Below are 20,127 nucleotides of genomic sequence, written 5' to 3' on the forward strand. Positions count from 1 at the left end.
GGATGGGGCTCACGGACGACATGGCGACACCCCTCCGCGCCGGGAGAGTCCCCAAGAGCCCGATGCCCGGCTTCGCGCGGCCTCCTCGGCGGCGACCCAGGCTCTGACTCGGGCGCGCTGCCGCTTCCGGTCCCACGCGCCCGCTCACCCGCCCCCAGCCTCCGCCGCCGCCGCCGCCCGGCGCCGTACACACGCGAAGAGAAGCGCACTCCGCCCGCCGATGACCCCCGCCTCCCCGCCCTCTGTTTTCTCTGGAGTTTCATTCATAGCTGAGCTGTGTGCCCACCAATGGTCCGTGTGAATATTATCCACTTGAAATGTTTGTACCTTTCTATTCGAATTGATTTTAGATGTACAAAAATATACTAGGGAGTTTCCATGTGCCTTTCACCCAGCTTCCCGTGTAACCATCTTACACAATCATGATTCGACTCTAAAAACCAAGAAACTAATATTACTGTTACCTAATTTATGAATCTCCACAAATTTTTCCAGTTTTCTCACGTGTCCTTTTTTCTGGTCCAGGATCCCACTTTTTATTTAGATAAAATATCACCTCAATCTTTTTTCTTTTTTCCTTCAAAGCTTTGGTCTCTTATTTTGTAGAATGTCGCTCTCTTAGGGTTTATCTGATGTTTTCTCAAGATCACATTATACATTTTTGGCAGGAAGACCACAGAAGCGATGTGCCTTAGTGATACATTGACGGTGAAACATCTTACCAATGATGATTTCAACAGTGATTAGGTTCCCCACTTTAAGGTACTATTTATCTCATTATAAGTAAGAGTCTGTAGGGAGTTAAGTCTACATTTATCAACTGGAATCTGTAAGAAAAAACTGCCCCATCTCCTTCATTTATTTACGTATTCTATTATTTTTTATGTTAATATGAACTCAAATATTCAATGTTTTATGGGTTATCATGCAATGATATCATGTATTTCGTTGCTCGAATTTTTTCACATTTGGCCTTTGGGAGCTCCTTCACCCCTGTGAGGAAGGTAGCACTATCTCCTTTTTATAAATGAGTAATTGAGATTCAAAAAGGGTAAACAGTTTAGTTATTCATGATTACAAGGCTATTAAATAGCAGTAGGGGAATTGAATTTGACTTGGTTTTGGCTGTAGGTTGCAGAGGGAAATTTTTCCCCAAATAAGAAGTTCAGCAAGGTCCTCAGAATCCAGGAGGGAATTGAAAGTCAAGTCAACATGCGTTTCTTGAGGGCCTGCTAGGTACAAGTTCCTTAAGCACCACTTGGCCAGAGGGACAGACCCACAGGTGGGTGAGTCTGATCCAGGAATTGTTTGTTTCTGTATGTGAAGTAGGTAAGAGAAAAGAGAAGACAGGTGTCCTAGCCGCTGTGCTGGAGACAGAAATTTGGGAACTCAGAGTCTCCTGCCTAAAGCTCTTTCTCTGTCGTGATCCCACCTTTTATTCATTCACCAAACAACTATTTTCTGAATGCCTACTATGTAATGGATGTTACTTTAGATGCTGGGGATACATCAGTGAACACAACAGACAAGCTTCCTGCTTTCATGGAGCTAACATTCTGGGAGAAGAAACAGAAAATAAGTAAGGAAAATCCTTCTGGATGGTGATATGCCCTTCAGATGGCCAGAGCAGGCCTCACTGAAGAGTTGAGCTTTGTTTGAATGGAGCCCTGAACTGCAGCCACACAGAGGTTGTGGGGTGGCTGCCAAGGGAGTGCTATTCCAGGCAGAAGGAGTGGTGATGGCAAAGGCTTTCTGACCGGGATGGATTTAGAATGTTTGTGGAGCATGCTCCTGTGATTTGCTGAGTTGGAGCCTGGTGAGGGAAGCAGGAGAGAAGTGGGTGGGGTGGGGTGGGGTGGGGTGTAAGGAGTAAGGAGTGGGGGTCAGGAATCTGCTGAGGAATTTGGGTCTTACTCTGAGCTTGGGGAATACTTTTTCAGATTTAACGTTTTCAAAAGGTCATGTTAACTGCTGTGTGGAGAATGGAACACAAGTGTTTAAGGTCAGTTAGGAGCTGGTTGAAGTTGCCCAGGCAAGAGGTGATGCGGACTCAGACCAGAGCAGTATATTCAAACCATGTTTGAGTGTAGCTTCAACACAGCACGCTGATGGGACTTCCCACCAGGGAAGTAGCTAAGAATCCACCTGCCAGTGCAGGGGACATGGGTTCCACCTCTGGTCTGGGAAGATTCCGTGAAACGGGCAGTGAAGCCCATTCACCGCAACTACTGAGCCAGAACACTAGAGCCTGAGCTCTGCAGTAAGAGAAGGCACCTCAGTGAGAAGCCTGCACACCACAGAAAGTAGCCTGCACTCAGCAGCAAAGCCCCAGAGCAACCATAACTAACTAACTAACTAAAATAAAAACAGAAACAGAGCATGCTGATGGATTGGACATGACAAGTGAAGGAGAAACAGTCAGGGCCTGAGCCTCGAGGGCCTCCAGAGCAGTTGTGCTGATCAGCAGGAGATCTTGGCTCCAACCAGCATGCTCTGCATTGCTCTCTGATGGCACTGGGTACCTGACACTGGGATAGGCTCTGGCGGTGAAGCAAAGATAAAAACATGCAGGACCTAGCTCCCAAAGAGCTTAGCTTTTCACCAAGACTTCTCCAAGGACAAGGGGGAATGTCCCCATTTTTTCAGAACTTCAAAAACCATCTTATAAACCTTGCAGTATATTTTCTGAACACACGTTTAATGCTTTTAACATATACTCTCCCTAACAACAACAAGCAATATGAGTGTCTAGTCACATAGTAATAGCTGGATTTATTTTAAAATACAATTGCATTCCATGCCATGGAAGGTGTGGTATGGCACCGGGTCCACATTTAAGTTGCTTACTTGATGAACACCTTCTTTCCACCCCACCCCTGAGGGATGGGGTATCTCTGTGATGGGGTGCCAGTCCCCTTGGGAAAGCAGCAAGAATCTAAATGTGAGGTCTCAAGTGACTGAGTGGCTCTCCTGGTTCCTTCTCTAACAACACTGCGTCTACTTTCTTCATTTATCTACCAAATACTTATTCCACCCTGGTGTAAAAGGCCTGAGGTAGGCAGTAAATAAATAAGCCCCCAAAGAAATGGCAATTTCAGAAAGTGATAAGTAAAGGAAATCTAATAGGAAAATGTGTAGAAAGTGCTAGAGAGAGGAGGACAAGATGAGGGAGGCAGATCTGGGAAGGTTACCCTGTGAAGGTGGTGTATAAGCTGAAACCTATGTGATGAGGAAGGCCAGGCTCTGCCGGGGAGCTAGGAGGAGCATGCCCTTGACAGACAGTAGACAAAGGCCAAGATGGGAAGGAGCTTCCCAGTTTCTGGAACAGAGATGATCAGGTGCTGGGCTGGAGGGATTCAGCAGTCGAGCAGATGGCCAGGGCCAGCAAGGGGCTCCAGGAGCTCTGAGAACTCGCCCCCAGAAAGCTTTACCCAACTCCCCAGGGAAGGGAAGGGAGAGGAACAGGAGAAATAAAGTCTAGTTCTCTCGGCTTCTTCAGGCCTGGCTTGCCGGTGCCTCTGCCCCTTGCCCTGAGCATCTCCCCTACCCTCTGCTGCCCTTCTGGCCTTGGACACTTTCCGGCTGGGAAAGTGTTCGGAACAATGAGGAAAGAAACCAGTTCTTCCAGAAAGATCACCTGCCTCCAACGGCCCTCTCCTGTCCACAGGCTGTTTCACCATGTGCAAACGGCCGTGAACTAATCCTGAGTCTAAACTAACCCTAATATTGCCTCTCCCTGGGAATGGGGGAGCACAGAGCTGGAAGTATCTGCCTCCTTCCTGGTTTATGCCCAGTCCTGACCTAGACCCCAGCCTGACCACAGTGATGGGCTTGTCACTAACTAAACTGAATAAACTTCAGCTCTGTCTTCTTCCTGAAAGGAAGTTGGGAAGCCAGGGAACTTTTCTTTTTTCTGGGATACCAAAGGAAACCCTGGAGGGAATTCCTCTGGCCAGTCAAGGAATCAGGGGTGGGCCTCATAGACATGGAAGGTGCCCCAAGCCAATATGTGACTCAGTTCCAGTTATGCTGAGAGAGCAGCTCGTGTCCTATAAGCATATCCATTATACACATTTGCATTCCCTTCATTTGCATTTGGAGAAGGCAATGGCACCCCACTCCAGTACTCTTGCCTGGAAAATCCCATGGACGGAGGAGCCTGGTAGGCAGCAGTCCATGGGGTCGCTAAGAGTCGGGCACGACTGAGCGACTTCGCTTTCACTTTTCACTTTCATGCATTGGAGAAGGAAATGGCAACCCACTCCAGTGTTCTCACCTGGAGAATCCCAGGGATTGGGGAGCCTGATGGGCTGCTGTCTATTGGGTCACACAGAGTCAGACATGACTGAAGCGACTTAGCCGCAGCAGCATTGCATTTGCTTTACTTTTCCCTGTTACTAATTTCCTGGATAACATCTATATTTCTATATGGAGTTATATCTTTGAAACCATCATGTATCTCTTTGCAGGTGTATACAAATAAACCAGATTGGCAAATCATACTATAACTGAAAGGTGAGAAAAAAAAATCTAATTTCTGTATTAGTGCTCCAAGAATCTGGTCTTCCTCATGAGTCCCTACTTGCCAGTTAACTAGGAGAACATAAATGTTTAGGCTCACTGTTTTAAAATACTGGTTTATGAGGACTAATTGTCAAATTTTCAGGAATTTTGAGAGCCCAGTTGTTAAATACAAATAGTATTTAAATTATTAAACTTACAATTAATTATATCAAAGACAAAGATAATGCTCAAAAATCTATCACTTCCTAATTATTTCACTATATTTACTTTTTATACTTTTAAGTTTATTTACATCTACTGTAGATAGGGGCTTCCCAGGTGGCACTAGTGGTAAAGAGCCCACCTGCCAATGCAGGAGTCGTAAGAGACACAGGTTCTATCCCTGGGTTGGGAAGATCCCCTGGGGGAGGGCTCAGCAACCAAGTCCAGTATTCTTGCCTGGAGAATCCCCATGGAGAGAGGAGCCTGGTGGGCTGCAGTCCATAGGGCTGCAAAGAGTCAGATACCTCTACTTAGCATGCACACCCACTGTATTTGTACATAGAAATACTGTACAGTGATTTCTTAATGTGCTTCTCTTCCCAACATGTTGGTAGCTTGAAATCATCCTTGATGGGAGGACTTTTACCACAAAAATCAGCAAAGGCTACATATCTGGATTTGTTTTTATTATTTTATTGATTGCCTAGGCTTAAGAAATAAATGCAGGAAATGTTAATAATTCAGATTAACAAGTGTATTGCCTGTAGGCATTACATTGTGAACAGCACAAAAAATGAGAAAATCCTCTTTCGGTATCTGGAAACTCTTCAGCAGTTACATGGGTTATTGGCAAATGAGTGAAGATGCAACCAACATAGTCTTGGATGCTTCAATTCCCTCTTACTTGTTAACATAAAGCACAATGTCAAGTTACATTTGTGTTGGAACTACATTCACTCACCAGTTGCAATCACAGGTTAGTTGTAGATGCACACGTTTACCAGCACACCATTGACAACACTAAGACAGTCCCTTGCCAGGGTGCATGACTTGCAATCTAGAATTTACTTCCTCCCCCTCCCCCATCCCAGTCCCTCCACTGAGCACCTTTGTGTCTTAGTAAATAAACTGTAAGCCAGTATACCATGGTTCTACCCCCAGGGCTTCCTTCCACTGAATCATGCCAATTTCACTTTAGGCTGCTCTGACAGAGAGAAACTGGACTCTTCCCAAAGTCTTAAATAAGAGCTACCTGACACCCTCTCTTACCTGACATACCTCTTTTATTTTAAAGTTTTCCATCACCCCTGAAAGGTCCACTTCTATCCTCACATGCAAGTACACTCACCCCTCAGTTCAGAGCTGGGATTTATTCCAGTCCCCCTGTGGATTTGAAAATCCAAGGATGCTCAAGTCCCTTATATAAAATAGTGTAGTATTTACATATAATCTAAGCTCATCCTCCCATATACTTTAAGTCATTACTTATAGCTGTAAATACAATGTAATGCTATGTAAACAGTTTCCTTTGCCAACTGAAGCTTTCCTTTGGGGAATACTGAGATTTTATTTTATTTTTCCTTAATATTATCTATAGTCAGTTGGTTGAATTTTGATTGCAGAATCTATGGGTACAGAGGGCTAACTGTATACTTATGGCCTGGTGCCATGGCTGGGGAATCTGTCTTATAGGAGAATTCCAGAAACTGAGTCCACCAGATTTGGGTGTGATTTGCTAAAAGGAAGTGAGATGAGAGGGAATGGGATAAAGGAATTTAGAGAATCTTCTCCCAAGACAATAGGCTAGTCTTCAAGTCTGTTTACTTGAAACACAATCCAGTATTTGAATGCCAAAAGCTATATCTGAGCAGGAGGACTGACTATATAATTTGTGGGACCCAGTGCAAAATGAAAATGTGGGACTCCTTGTTCCGATTGTGAAGAATTTCAAGATGGTGGTGGCAGAACATCTGTAAGTCCATCACAAGCTGGGGCCCGGTGAGACACCCATCACACCCCATGATGCCAGCCCTGTCGTACATTTTCTTTCTCTTTCCATTCCTTCAGAAACATTACTGACTACCATCCCCTCTCCTGCCCCAGGCACATGGATGTTCTGAGAGTGAATCATATATTCACAAAGGCAAAATGAAAAGCAAATTAATATATTTTTTAGTTATTTAAATTTCCTAAATCAAGGACTTCCCTGGTGGTCCAGGGGCTTTGACTTGAAGCTTCCAATACAGGGGGCCCGAGTTCCATGCTTGGTCAGAAAATTAGATCCTAAATCCTCAAATAAGATTTTGCATGCCTCAACTAAAGAAGCCACATACTACAGCTAAGTCCTGATGTGGCCAAATAGATTTATAAATATTTTCATAAATAAATAAATGTCCTAAAGCATACCCAGATCCACTCCCCTGAGTCTGAGAATGGCAAAATCACATTTCTTTCATTTATTTATTCATTCATTCACCATTGATTTACTGAATATTGCCCTCCTCCTAGGGGATCCCTAGGCCTGAGGGATTTAATAGTAAGCAAAGCAGACCTGTCTTTGTCCTTGTGAGGGTCTCCATTTAGTCCAAGAAATGAACTCTAAAAAATCAGTGATTCACCTAAATAGACAATTATAGACTGGAATAAAAGAAGAGGCATGGTTAAAGAAGCATGGTTTAAAAAAAAAAGAAGAAGAAGCAGCATGGTTTTACGAGCAAGCCTTGAATATATTAAAGAAGATTGACCTGGCCCAAGGATGTAGGTTGGGAATAGGTGGTTTGGGGTTTCCCTGGGTGATCTTAGGCTGAGCCCCAAGTAGAAGTTTAAAGACAGGGAGCCAAGCCCATTCCTAACAGAGGGAAGAGCAGGTGCTGTGACGACAGCCCCCCCGGACACTCCTTCTTGAGCGGTATCCCCCTCTCCTGGTTGCTTGGGGTTCCATCTAAGCTGTTCTTACCTGTTGCCTTTTCAGATTCTCTGATTCTGGGAAACAAAGAATTGGCAGTACACCTGAAAATGACCAGAAGGAGGATGTACTGGGTCCCCAGGTCTTCTGGTGGCCTTGTGAATCTCGGCTTGGATGTAGGTGATGACATGGTTTCAGGACTTAGCTATGTAAGTAGATCTCCTTTGCATCAAAACACCAGGAAACTGAGTTCAAAGGGTACTGTCAGTGGTCATAAACTGGATCAAATTTTTTTGGTCCCCTATTTATTCAATTTTGATTTTTTTAAAATGAAGCTCTGGCTTCTACAATTAGATGAATCATAATTGTTGATTATGATGCATGTTCATGGCTCATACAGCTGTCTCCCACTACCCTCCACTCCCCACCCCATTTCTGTCTCTCTCACTTATTTATGCATTTACTTATACTAATATGATAAGCACCAATAAATCTACCACCAACTTACCAGTTCGGACCTTGACCCCATTACATTCCCAAACTCTCCCTGGTTCCTTCAGGAACCACTATTCTGAACCTTTACCCAAGGATCCCTTACTGTGTTTTCAAGAGAGTATTATTTATTCTATATGAAGTCCTAGAGATAATATACCTTTTTCATTTCAGTGGTTTCCTACTTTATCAAAAGGGTAACATGTAATGTCTTGTGATTTGTTTTTTACTTCTTGATTTCTTTTTAATAGTTTTATCCTTAGAGAGTGACTTGGTTTTGCATTCTGTGGGTGACTAAACATAACACCCTTTCTTGTCTACAGTGTTTATGGCCAGAGAAAAGCCCAGAGAAGTTGAGGGAACTGCCCAGAGTAGGAGCAGAGCCAGAGCTGGGAGCTGGTTATTCTGACACATCACTCATTCCCTACCTGGCAGGCTTTCCTTTATTTATTTTTATTGAGACATAAGTGGCATAAAACATCATATGACTTTCAGATGTATGATATAATGATTCATTATTTGTATAAATTATGAGAGGATCACCACAATATCCATCACCACTCATAGTTCAACTATTTTTTTTTTCTCATGAGAAATTTTAAGACCTACTCTTTTAACAACTTTCAGATATGCAGTGCAATATTATCAGTTATAGTTACCATGTTGTACTTTATATTCCCATGACTTATTCATTTTATAAATGTAAGTCTGTACTTTTTGACCACCTTCACCCATTTTGCCTATCTTCACCTCTGGCAATTACCAGTCAGGTTTTTGTTTTGTTGTTAGTTGGGTAGGTATTTTTTATTCAGTTCAGTTCAGTTCAGTTGCTCAGTTGTGTCCGACTCTATATGACCCCAGGGAGTGCAGCACACCAGGTTTCCCTGTCCATCACCAACTCCCAGAGCTTACTTAAACTCATGTCCATCAAGTTGGTGATGCCATCCAACCATCTTATCCTCTGTCATCCCCTTCTCTTCCTGTCTTCAACCTTTCCCAGCATTAGGGTCTTTTCCAATGAGTCAGTTCTTCACATCAGGTGGCCAGAGTATTGGAGTTTCAGCTTCAGCATCAGTCATTCCAATGAATATTCAGGGTTGATTTCCTTTAGGATTGACTGGTTTGATCTTGCAGTCCAACGGACTCTCAAGAGTCTTCTCCAACACCACAGTTCAAAAGCATCAATTCTTTGGCACACAGCTTTCTTTATAGTCCAACTCTCACATCCATACTTGACTCCTGGAAAACCATAGCTTTGACTAGATGGACCTTTGTTGGCTCCATGGTGTTGTTTAAGACTCTTAAGAGTCCCTTGGACTGCAAGGAGATCAAATCAGTCAATCCTAAAGGAAATGAGTCCTGAATATTCATTGGAAGGACTGATGCTGAAGCTGAAATTCCAATACTCTGGCCACCTGATGTGAAGAACTGACTCATTGGAAAAGACCTTGATCCTGGGAAAGACTGAAGCCAGGAGGAGAAAGGGGTGACAGAGGATGAGATGGTTGGATGGCATCATCAACTCAATGGACATGAGTTTGAGTAAACTCTGGGAGTTGGTGATGGACAGGGAGGCCTGGTGTGTTGCAGTCCATGGGGTCACAAAGAGTCGGACATGACTGAGCAACTGAACTGAACTGAACTGAACCTTTGTTGGCAAAGTGATGTCTCTGCTTTTTAATATGCTGTCTAGGTTGGTCATAGCTTTCCTTCCAAGGAGCAAGCATCTTTTAATTCCATGGCTGCAGTCACCATCTGCAGTGATTTTGGAGCCCAAGAAAATAAAGCCTCTCACTGTTTCCATTGTTTCCCCATCTATTTGCCATAAAGTGATGGGACCAGATGCCATGATCTTTGTTTTTTGAATGTTGAGTTTTAAGCCAACTTTTTCAGTCTCATGAAGAGGCTCTTTAGTTCTTCTCTTTCTGCCATAAGGGTGGTGTCATCTGCATATCTGGAGTTATTTGTATATCTCTCAGCAATCTTGATTCCAGCTAGTGCTTCATCTAGCCCAGCATTTCACTTGATGTACTCTGCATGTATGTTAAATAAGCAGGGTGACAATATACAGTCTTGACATACTCCTTTCCCAATTTGGAACCGGTCTATTGTTCCATGTCCAGTTCTAACTGTTGTTTCTTGACCCACATACAGATTTCTCAGGAGGCAGATGGTTCCCATCTTCCCATCTTAAGAATTCCCATCTCTCTAAGAATTTTCCAGTTTGTTGTGATCCATACAGTCAGAGGCTTTGCTTTAGTCAATAAAGCAAAAGTAGATGTTTTTCTGGAACTCTCTTGCTTTATTCTATTGGGGTGGCCAAAAAGTTCCTTGGGGGTCTTTCCATAACATCTTATGGATGTTATATCTCAGATATATGTAAGTGAGATCATAGACTATTTGTCTTTTTCTGTCTGACTGCCATATCCTTTCTCTAGGAGGCTGAATGTGGAAAGATCTATCCTCCTTGGGTGGCTGGTCCCTCATTCCCTCAGGACAGTATTTGTGAGGTCTGAAACTGATGCTCTTTTGTTTTTTCTTTCCCAAGAAAACAATAACTGTTGAAGATAGCCCCTGGAGACAGCAGGTGAGGGAACCTGAGGCACCAGGGAGAGGGAAGTATGATGCTGCCTGGAAAACCATGATTCCCTTCCGACCGAAGCCAAAGTGAGTCCTGAATGGGAGCTGAGGGTCGGTACCCTCCAGGGCAGTGATACTCAGGCCCTCACACCTGGACCCCTCCAAAAGGCTGCACAGCCCTGTCCCAACACTGTCCTGTCACCCTGCACAGCCAAACACCTCCCAAGAAACCTGAGACACATCAGGGCAGCACAGCCAGCATCTCCATTCATTCAGCCAGTCAGTCAACAGGACTCATTGACACTGGGTAGACTGTGGGGGGTAACAGTGAGCCAGCCAGACACGACCCTTGCCCATTACTGACCTCACATGGGGGAGAATGAGTAAGCTTATAAGCATGCCAACCAAGTTCCATCTAGTCAAAGCTATGGTTTTTCCAGTAGTCACGCATGGATGTGAGAGTTGGACTATAAAGAAAGCCGAGCACCAAATAATTGATGCTTTTGAACTGTGCTATTGGAGAAGACTTTTGAGAGTCTTTTGGACTGCAAGGAGATCCAACCACTCCATCCTAAAGGAAATCAGTCCTGAATATTCATTGGAAGGACTGATACTGATGCTGAAACTCCAATTCTTTGGCTACGTAATGCGAAGAGCTGACTCATTGGAAAAGACCCTGATGCTGGGAAAGGTTTAAAGTGGGAGGAGAAGGGGACAACAGAGGATAACATGGTTGGATAGCATCACTGACTCGATGGACATGAGTTTGAGTAAGCTCTGGGAGTTGGTGATGGACAGGGAAGCCTGGTGTGCTGCAGTCCATGGGGTTGCAAAGAGTCAGACAGGACTGAGCAACTGAACTGAAACATATGATTATTGCTGTTTGAGGAAGGTGCTGTAAAGAAATGTGGGGGTGTGAGGGACACAGAATAGCGACAGCATGATAGGTTCTGAGTGACACTGAAACTGAGACCTGGAGCATGATCAGGAGGCCGATGTGGGCAGCATGTGCAAGGGCCTGGCCTTGCAGTGGAAGAACAGAGTGATGTGCGTGTCCAGGATCTGAGAAGGAGGCCAGTGCCTCTGCAGAGTCCTGGCCATAGTGGATGCGGCAAGGCGACACCACCAGCATGTCTCCACAGACCACATTAAGTACGTTGGTCTTCATCCAGTGAAAAATGGGCAGTCATTGAAAGGGCCAAATGCCCTGTGATGTTACCTTAAGCTTAAGAGTTTAAGAAATTCATGGAGCCTCCTCTACTAAACCGTAGTTTCAACCATCCCCAAATGACTTTCTGGTTTATACACCTGGGGCTTCAGGGAACTCCACAGATTCACGCACATACTCATTTATGCAGCGTTTGTTGACAGGCGCTTAACACTTCTGCTCTGATCCCTCAGTGTTTCGTCATGGGAAAAACTTTGTATTTAGGAATCCCTCTTCGCTCCAGTGTTTTTCTAACAAACAAACAGCAGGGGTTTTCCTATTTTTTAAATTTGAGCTTCTATCAATACCAGTTACATTGTTACCCACCAAATCAATCGTATCTCCACCAGAAATAGAGAACTTTGGTACTTGAGTTCAGCTGGACAGCCTTATCTTAGAGAAGAAATGTTTCTGCTGGGCCCTTGGAATATCAGCCCCGGCGCATTAGTTCTGGCCCAACCCTTGCCATCACAGATGGCCCCACACATCTCCTATAATGTCTCATCTTCCCTCAGTTCTTCTCTCCCAACATCCCCTGCTGAGGCCCGGCCAGCATATCCCAGAACGTACAACCATGATCGCTGGTGGGCTGGAAGGATGTAAAGGGCCAGAATGTGGAGAAAAGAGTCCATAACCCGAACAAGAGAACATCTTGCAAGTCTGGCATTTTTGTCTTCACATCTATCTCCCCAAATCTTTTTTAATGTTGAATTTTCCTCATATTGAACCATATAACATTAGAGACAATGTTGAAAAAAAAGTGAAATTACACACAATATCAACACCTTAATGAAATCATTATTTGTCTTTTGTGAATGATTCACAAAGATATGACCTTATCATTCTTATTTACTTTTTTTGTTTTTTACAGTTTTTATGGAAGTTACAGAAGCAGAGCATACACATTTAAAGTGATGAGAATTTAGTTTTGCTCCTTTGCAATTTCTAACCCCTACTTCAAAGTCAATCTATGAATGATTTGATATAAATTGTTATATAATTTGATGTTTATTATATATAATATGCTGCTGCTGTGTCGCTTCAGTCGTGTCTGACTCTGCGTGACCCATAGACAGCTTCCCGTCCCTGGGATTCTCCAGGCAAGAACACTGGAGTGGGTTGCCATTTCCTTCTCCAAGGCATGAAAGTAAAAAGTGAAAGTGAAGTCGCTCAGTCATGTCCGACTCTAGCGACCCCATGGACTGCAGCCTACCAGGCTCCTCCGTCCATGGGATTTTCTAGGCAAAAGTACTGGAGTGGGGTGCCATTGCCTTCTCCGATATATAATATAGATATTTAAAATATATATAATATAGATATGTGTATATTGTTCTCTGTCTGATCTCCCTTATTTCTTCCTTTTTTATATAAGTAAAAATATTTTAAACTTCTTGATCTTCAAGTGACCTTTTTTTCAGTATGCTTAGAGCCCGCTCCATGTTCTGCATGTAGATCGTCCCTATTTTTAGACCCTTCTGCACTGTTTTCTGGAAAATCCCATGGACAGAGGAGCCTGGTAGGCTGCAGTCCATGGGGTTGCTGAGGGTCAGACACGACTGAGTGACTTCACTTTCACTTTTCACTTTCCTGCATTGGAGAAGGCGATAGCAACCCACTCCAGTGTTCTTGCCTGGAGAATCCCAGGGACGGGGGAGCCTGGTGGGCTGCCGTCTATGGGGTCGCACAGAGTCGGACACGACTGGAGCGACTTAGCAGCAGCAGCAGCAGCAGCACTGTTTTCTACAACATGGTGCAGGATATGCCGTATTTTGTCTTCTTTCTTTTTAAATCATTCCTCTGTTGCTGGATGTTTTGTTGCTTCTGGTTTTTAACTATGAGAACTGGGGAAAAAGCACAGTGTGGTCCTCTGGATGTAGGAAAAAAGTATTTTTTCATGACTATTATTTGTGATGTTAATAATAGTCATGAAAAAATACTGTTTTCTCCATGTAGACGGTGTAGAATCCACACTGTGGTTTTCCCCTAGTCCTTGTTCGTCTCTTCCAAGTTCTGCCTGTGCCTGAGCTGTCCACCCCTGGAGCCCACGGCCCGGTGTCACCGTGTTGCCCGTGTCTCTTCTGCTAGGTTTCCTGAGCCCCAGCCCCTGGATGATGCTGGCCTGTTCTCCTACCTCACGCTGTCATGGCTCAGCCCGCTCATGGTTCGAGGTTTACGGAGAAGCTTAGATGAGGACAACATCCCCCGGCTGTCAGTACACGATGCTGCAGACAAAAACGCCAAAAGGTAAAGTCATGCTGGGCAAGCCCGCGGGGTTAAAGACCATGTCTCGGCAGTCGGTGCCAAGTCGCTTCAGTGTGTGTTTTAAGGGGAGGGGGGCAGTGGTTCATCTTCAGACGAGCAAAATATATCAGTTCTCCCTTTGTAGCAGGAACCCTCCTTCTATGGGAGGTTCTTAATCTGGAGTTAAGTAATAATTTACGTATTTCATATGTAAATATTTACATATTTACATACAGGCTAGAGAACTTATTCTGGAACAAGAATTCTCATCTTTTATTGGGTCTGTCTGAGGTCCCAGGACCCTGAGAAAGAAAGTACTGCTTCTTGTCCCTTTTGCCTTTTTTGGTGTGTGGATAAAGCATTTATCTGTGTCACAGATCATTAAATTTTGGCTAGTGGCCCAGGCTCTTAAGCCACCTTGAGCCACCACTAATTGTTGTGGGATTACATTTCCTGTACCGTCTACCTCACAGGTGAAATTAGATCAAAAGGGGAGGGGTGGGAATGAGTGACCTGGAATGTCCTGTACTCATGTTACTGCCTCTAGGTTCTTCATGAGAGACACCAGGTGTAGATGGCCTTTTCCAAATGTATCCCAGACATGACGGCACTCTAAGAGCCTTCCTGAAAAGAATATTCAGTGGTCAGAGAATTAGTGAACCGTCAGATGCTATCACCAGGTCTCAGAGATTTATAAAGAAAATCAGTGTAGTGAAGGCACTGACAAAGCAGAAACTGGTTGAATTTTGACCCATTGCTTCTTAGACTCAGGAAAAAAAATAGAGGTTCCAGGGAGCACCTCTTGGATAATGCCAGATATTGGTAGAATCTCACCTCTTACCAGCTATGATGTCAGAGGAGTTACTTACCTATGTTTTTGTGTATAAAATAGTGAATTATAAAAAAAAAATCTCTCATTGCCCTTCATTGGTTCATTGTGAAAATCCCATGGATGGAGGAGCCTGGTAGGCTGCAGTCCATGGGGTCGCTGAGGGTCAGACATGACTGAGCGACTTCACTTTCACTTTTCACTTTCCTGCATTGGAGAAGGAAATGGCAACCCAGTCCAGTGTTCTTGCCTGGAGAATCCCAGGGACGGCGGAGCCTGGTGGGCTGCCGTCTATGGGGTTGCCCAGAGTCGGATATGACTGAAGTGACTTAGCAAGAAGCAGAAGAGGTAATAGATTTGATGTAAAGCACCTGGGAAAATGCCAGACGCATCATAGGCCGTCAGTTAAATGTTAGCTTGCTTGTTCTTCCCTAACCATTGCGAAGACCAGGTCTCCTAATTTACTTCTGTTCACTTTCCGCCCACTGGTGCTGCCTTTTTTATTCTGTAACTCAGAATGCCTCACCACCAACATTTTTGCAATCACTCCATCTTTACATATTTCTTTGAAATGGTAATTTCCCGTGCATTCACACTTTTAGAGGAATTTCTTTCTATGTGTTCTCCATTTAACAGGGCTTCCCAGGTGGCACTAGTGGTAAAGAACTCACCTGACAAAGCAAGAGACTCAGGAGAAATGGGTTCCGTCCTTGCTTCAGAAAGATCCCCTGGAGGGGGGCCTGGCAACCCATTCCAGTATTCTTGCCTGGAGAATCCCATGGACAGAGGAGCCTGATGGGCTATGGTCCATAGGGTCACAGAGAGTCAGACATGACTGAAGCAACTTGGCACACCATTTAACAGGCAGCATCTGGGTCGCGTCTTCCCTAATCCTTCAAAAGAGCTGCTGTGTTTCCTATGAGGATGGGCTGACAAAGTGCCAACCATCACCCTCACCACCACTCTCAGCGGGATTACCATTGTCACCACCATCATCTTCATCCTGTGATCACCATAATCCCTCACATGTTAACTGTTCTTAACTATAGAGCATCTCCCCACCCATTGTCTCCTTTGACCATCACAAAAGGTTTATGAAATAAACAAGGCAGATGTTATTTCCCCCATCTTACAAATGAAGAACCAGAATTAAGAGAAGTATGTTCCTTGAATCATATCATGAATGAATGGAGGAGGTAAAATGAGAAACCAAGTCTCTTGAATCTGAATCTAATAATCATGGCCAGAAATAGATAGTGATGCCCAGAGAGCTGTGGGTAGGCTACGGAAGACTTGGATTTGTTTAGCCAAAGTAGAACTGACTCTAGAGCTTGTTGTTCCTGAGGATTGTGTCATGTGTGGAGGCAGGGCTAGAATGAGGAGAGGCAGCCCCATGGTTTGACCTGAGCAATAGCATCCACAAACAATAGAATCCTCCAACACAGACAGGGTTCGTGGGGACGTTTTGGCTTTGTTGAGCTAGGGTCCGGGCCCCTCAAGTTATCTGGTCCGCATAGGTGGGCCTGGATGGAATGGGGGTAGTTTTTTAATAACTCAGAAAGGAAAAAGCCTGGAGTTTTGATTGCAGAAGGAAAGTGGGACAGAAAGGTCTCATGGTATTGGTTCCCTTCTGGTTTAGGCTGGGCAGGAGTATCCATGGCTGGAGGAGTAAAGAGTTGAAAGGGCCAGAACTGCTTTGTCACGATGAGAGACTTGCTGAGATTCTGGGCAGAGGATAAGAACCAGATGCCGACAGAGCTCTCCGAGAACAGGCACATCTAGTGCCGCTGTCGGGCCCTGGGGGCAAAGGGCAGCCCAACAAGGGACAGCTTTGTCCACTGTGCTCTTGCTGTCTAAGGAGCAGCAGCTTTGGCGAGTGCCTGGAGTCCCTTGGCCTGATCCACGACGCTGTCATGATTGCTGTTGTTCAGTTGCTAAGTCACGTCCGACTCTTTGCAGCCCCGTGGACGGCAGCATGCCAGGTTTCCCCGTCCTTCACTAACTCCCAGACTTTGCTTAACATCATGTCCATTGAGTCAATGATGCAATAAAACCGTCTCATCCTCTGTCACCCCTTTCTCCTCCTGCCCTTAGTCTTTCTCAGCATCAGGGTCTTTTCCATGAGTTGGCTCTTTGTGAGGTGGCCAAAGTATTGGAGCTTCAGCGTCAGTCATTCCAATTAGTATTTATAGCTGACTTCCTTTATGATTGACTGGTTTGATCTCCCTGCTGTCCAAGGAACTCTTAAGAGTCTTCTCTAGCACCACAGTTCAAAAGCATCAATTCTTCAGCATTCAACCTTCTTGATAGTCCAACTGTCACATCCATACATGACCACTGGAAAAACCATAGCTTTGACTAGACAGATCTTTGTCGGCAAGGTGATGTCTCTGCTGTCATCATGGGCAGCGCTAACCGCTTTCCAAACAGGGGAACCGAACATAGGGAATCAGGAGCCAGGACGTCCAAGTTCAGCCAGCATGGTGCCTGCAGCTGATAGATTGGACTGTGGATGCATGCTGAGGCAGGGAGGCATCCAGAGCGAGATTAAGAGTCCGGAAGCCTTGAGTATCATAATGACTATTGTCTAGTCACTTGTTCCTGCCTCTGAAACAAAAGAGAAGTGTAGGAAAGTCAACACAATTTAAAATCTTTTCATGAAAACTTCTTGGATGCTTTTTTAAAAAAGCTTATATACAAATAGTATATCAATTTTCTCCCCAAAGATATGTTTTAGGTGTTCTTATTCTGCTGGTGTACCACAAATCTCCCAGGCATCATCAGCTTGGAATGTCAAAATTAGGATACATTTTTGGTTGCATGATCCAACACTGGGGCACCCTTTTGGGAATTTTGAAATAAATAAGGACACTTTTTGGAGATCAGAGTTCTGTGTTTTATGAATCTTATTTTGTGTATAAAAAGGAAGGGCGATGTTTTTCAGAGCCTTAGGCTATTTCTTCAACTAACTGTATTTCAGGGTAACAAAACAGTTGATGAGGGAAATTTCTTTTTTTAATATTTCCATGTTTATTTGGCTGTGCCAGGTTTTAGTTGCGGCATGCAGAATCTTTAGTTTCAAAATTTGGGCATGTGGGATCTAGTTCCCTGACCGGGGATCGAACCCAGGTCCCCTGCATTGGCAACTTGGAGTCTTAGCCACTGGACCACCAGGAGAGTTCTGGGAAAATTTTTTTTTTTACAGCAAAGTCAAGCTGATAACTATAAATGGAATGACAGAATTAGGCAAACCACCATTTTGCCAGTCCTGTCGGAGGTGGATATAGGCAATGGTCATCACCGACGGGGAACTTGGCAATGGATGAGTCAGGCTAACACACCTTAACTCAGTGATCCAGCTTAACATATCCAAAAGTGGGATAGCACACTGTACGTCTTCTGATGTGATAAAAGGAACATATACTATATCATCTATTAAGTATTTTTGCCAGCTGACTTGAATTCTGAATTTTATTATGCCTCTCACCCCACTCCAGTACTCTTGCCTGGAAAATCCCATGGATGGAGGAGCCTGGTAGGCTGCAGTTCATGGGGTCGCTAGGAGTCGGACACGACTGAGCAACTTCACTTTCACTTTTCACTTTCTTGCACTGGAGAAGGAAATGGCAGCCCTCTCCGGTGTTCTTGCCTGGAGAATCCCAGGGACGGGGGAGCCTGGTGGGCTGCCGTCTATGGGGTCGCACAGAGTCGGACACAACTGAAGTGACTTAGCAGCAGATCTAGCTAACAGCTTAATAGGAAATACATGGCATAGAAACTTATACGAGCCCCACAGGGGTGCAATCAGTCAAATCCAGAATGTGGAAAACTCAACAGGATAAATCATTCAGATTCTTTATAAAGTAAATGGCAGAAAATGCAGAGGATTGGAAATTATTACAGATAAAATGAGATGCAAGAGGTCTGTCAGATTTGTCTTTAACTCCAATGAGTGGGACCTGTTTGGATCTTGATTTAGGCAAACTAACTGTAAGAACATATTTTTGAAATAATTAGAGAAAGTTGAATTAAATGCCATTCTTACTATGCTATTAATATATGCCTATTATTAATAGTTAATAATGAATAGGCATTAATTCATAACCATTTTTATGGTTACTCTGTGGCTTTTTAGGGCTTTATCTGGAAGAGATGCATACTGAAGCATTTATAGATGAAACAATATCTTTGGGATTTGCTTGAAATATTCTTGCAAAAAGAAAAATAATGGAAGGGGAGGAGAGATTAAACAAAAATGTCAAATGTTGGTAATTCTTGGAGCTGGGGCATGCATGCAATCTAAATGCCCTGTACTGTTCTCTCTCTTTGTGTTATCTTTGACAATTTCTGTAACCAAGTTCCTAGACCAGCAAGAACTGGGGGAGTTGGGTGATACAACCAAAGAGATTTCATTTGCTTCCATTTTCTTCTTTTCAAGGCTTCGTCTTCTTTGGGAAGAAGAGGTCTCAAGGCATGGAATCGACAAAGCTTCAGTGCTTCGAGTGATGCTGAGATTCCAAAGAACAAGGCTTATTTTTGATACAATTATGAGCTGCTGCTTCTCCATCACAAGTGTTCTGGGGCCCGTAAGTAGCAGACTTGACGAGGTGTCCGGACTTCAGGACTTGGTGATTAGCATGTTTAGATCCATGCCAAGAACTGGAGATGTCTTGAGACTTCCCTGGTGGGTCAGTGGTTAGGACTCCACACCTCCAACTAGGGGGAGGAGGTGGGTGTGCAAGTTTGATCCCTGGTTGGGGAACTAAGATCCTATATGCCATGCAGGGTGGCCACAGAAAATAACAATAATTTTTTAAAACCCCCAAACATAAATAAACAAACAAAAAGATTTGAGGATGTCTGTCTCTCAACTGCTGCTCAGAAAATGAAGGCTTTCTGGGGGCAGTGGAGCTAGTAGTAGCTGGAAGTGCGAATTCTGCAGCCAGTGCTTAGGTCCCAACCTTGGTTATGCTACTTAATTTCTGGGTGACTTTGGGAAATTTGTTTACCCCTTCTGTGCCTTGGTTCCCTCATGGAACCCCATGATGCTCTCAACCATAGTCCTCATGGAAACTCTCATGTTTGAAATGGAGAGCCTGACATTGTCTGGCTCATAGGGTGACCTTAAGTTCAGTATAGAAAACATTTAGAACTCAGTCTGTCTCAGGACGTGGGAGCTGCTTTGAGAAATGGCTGAACAGCTCGGGGCATGCAGGAGACTCCACGTACCGTGGTTAGGATGAATGGGCTCGCTATTTCCTGTTAGTTCCTCAACTGCAGACAGTGAACCTGGCTGTCCCAGCTGGGGTCACGTGCTCACTTGCTTGGTCAGCAGTGGAACGCTTTGATTGACGATCCAGCCTAGAC

The 20,127-nt window shown here is 44.3% G+C and overlaps 2 protein-coding genes across 2 annotated transcripts in view; one reads left to right on the forward strand and one right to left on the reverse strand.

The window, feature by feature from the left end:
• LONP2 (lon peptidase 2, peroxisomal) overlaps positions 1-116 on the reverse strand; it is an 85,202-nt gene extending 85,086 nt beyond the window's left edge. Inside the window, exon 1 of the mRNA XM_010843980.1 lies at positions 11-116. Coding sequence (XP_010842282.1) covers positions 11-22 — 12 coding nt within the window. The 5' untranslated portion in view covers positions 23-116. The remainder of the gene's footprint in view (positions 1-10) is intronic.
• Positions 117-7,521: 7,405 nt separating this feature from the next.
• Positions 7,522-20,127, forward strand: part of ABCC11 (ATP-binding cassette, sub-family C (CFTR/MRP), member 11) — a 77,766-nt gene continuing 65,160 nt past the window's right edge. The window contains exons 1-4 of the mRNA XM_010843981.1: positions 7,522-7,620; positions 10,452-10,570; positions 13,776-13,934; positions 19,199-19,346. Of these exons, the coding sequence (XP_010842283.1) occupies positions 7,522-7,620; positions 10,452-10,570; positions 13,776-13,934; positions 19,199-19,346 (525 nt within the window). The remainder of the gene's footprint in view (positions 7,621-10,451; positions 10,571-13,775; positions 13,935-19,198; positions 19,347-20,127) is intronic.

Source organism: Bison bison, unplaced genomic scaffold (genome assembly GCF_000754665.1).
Source record: "Bison bison bison isolate TAMUID 2011002044 unplaced genomic scaffold, Bison_UMD1.0 scf7180017864192, whole genome shotgun sequence".
NCBI lineage: Eukaryota > Metazoa > Chordata > Mammalia > Artiodactyla > Bovidae > Bison > Bison bison.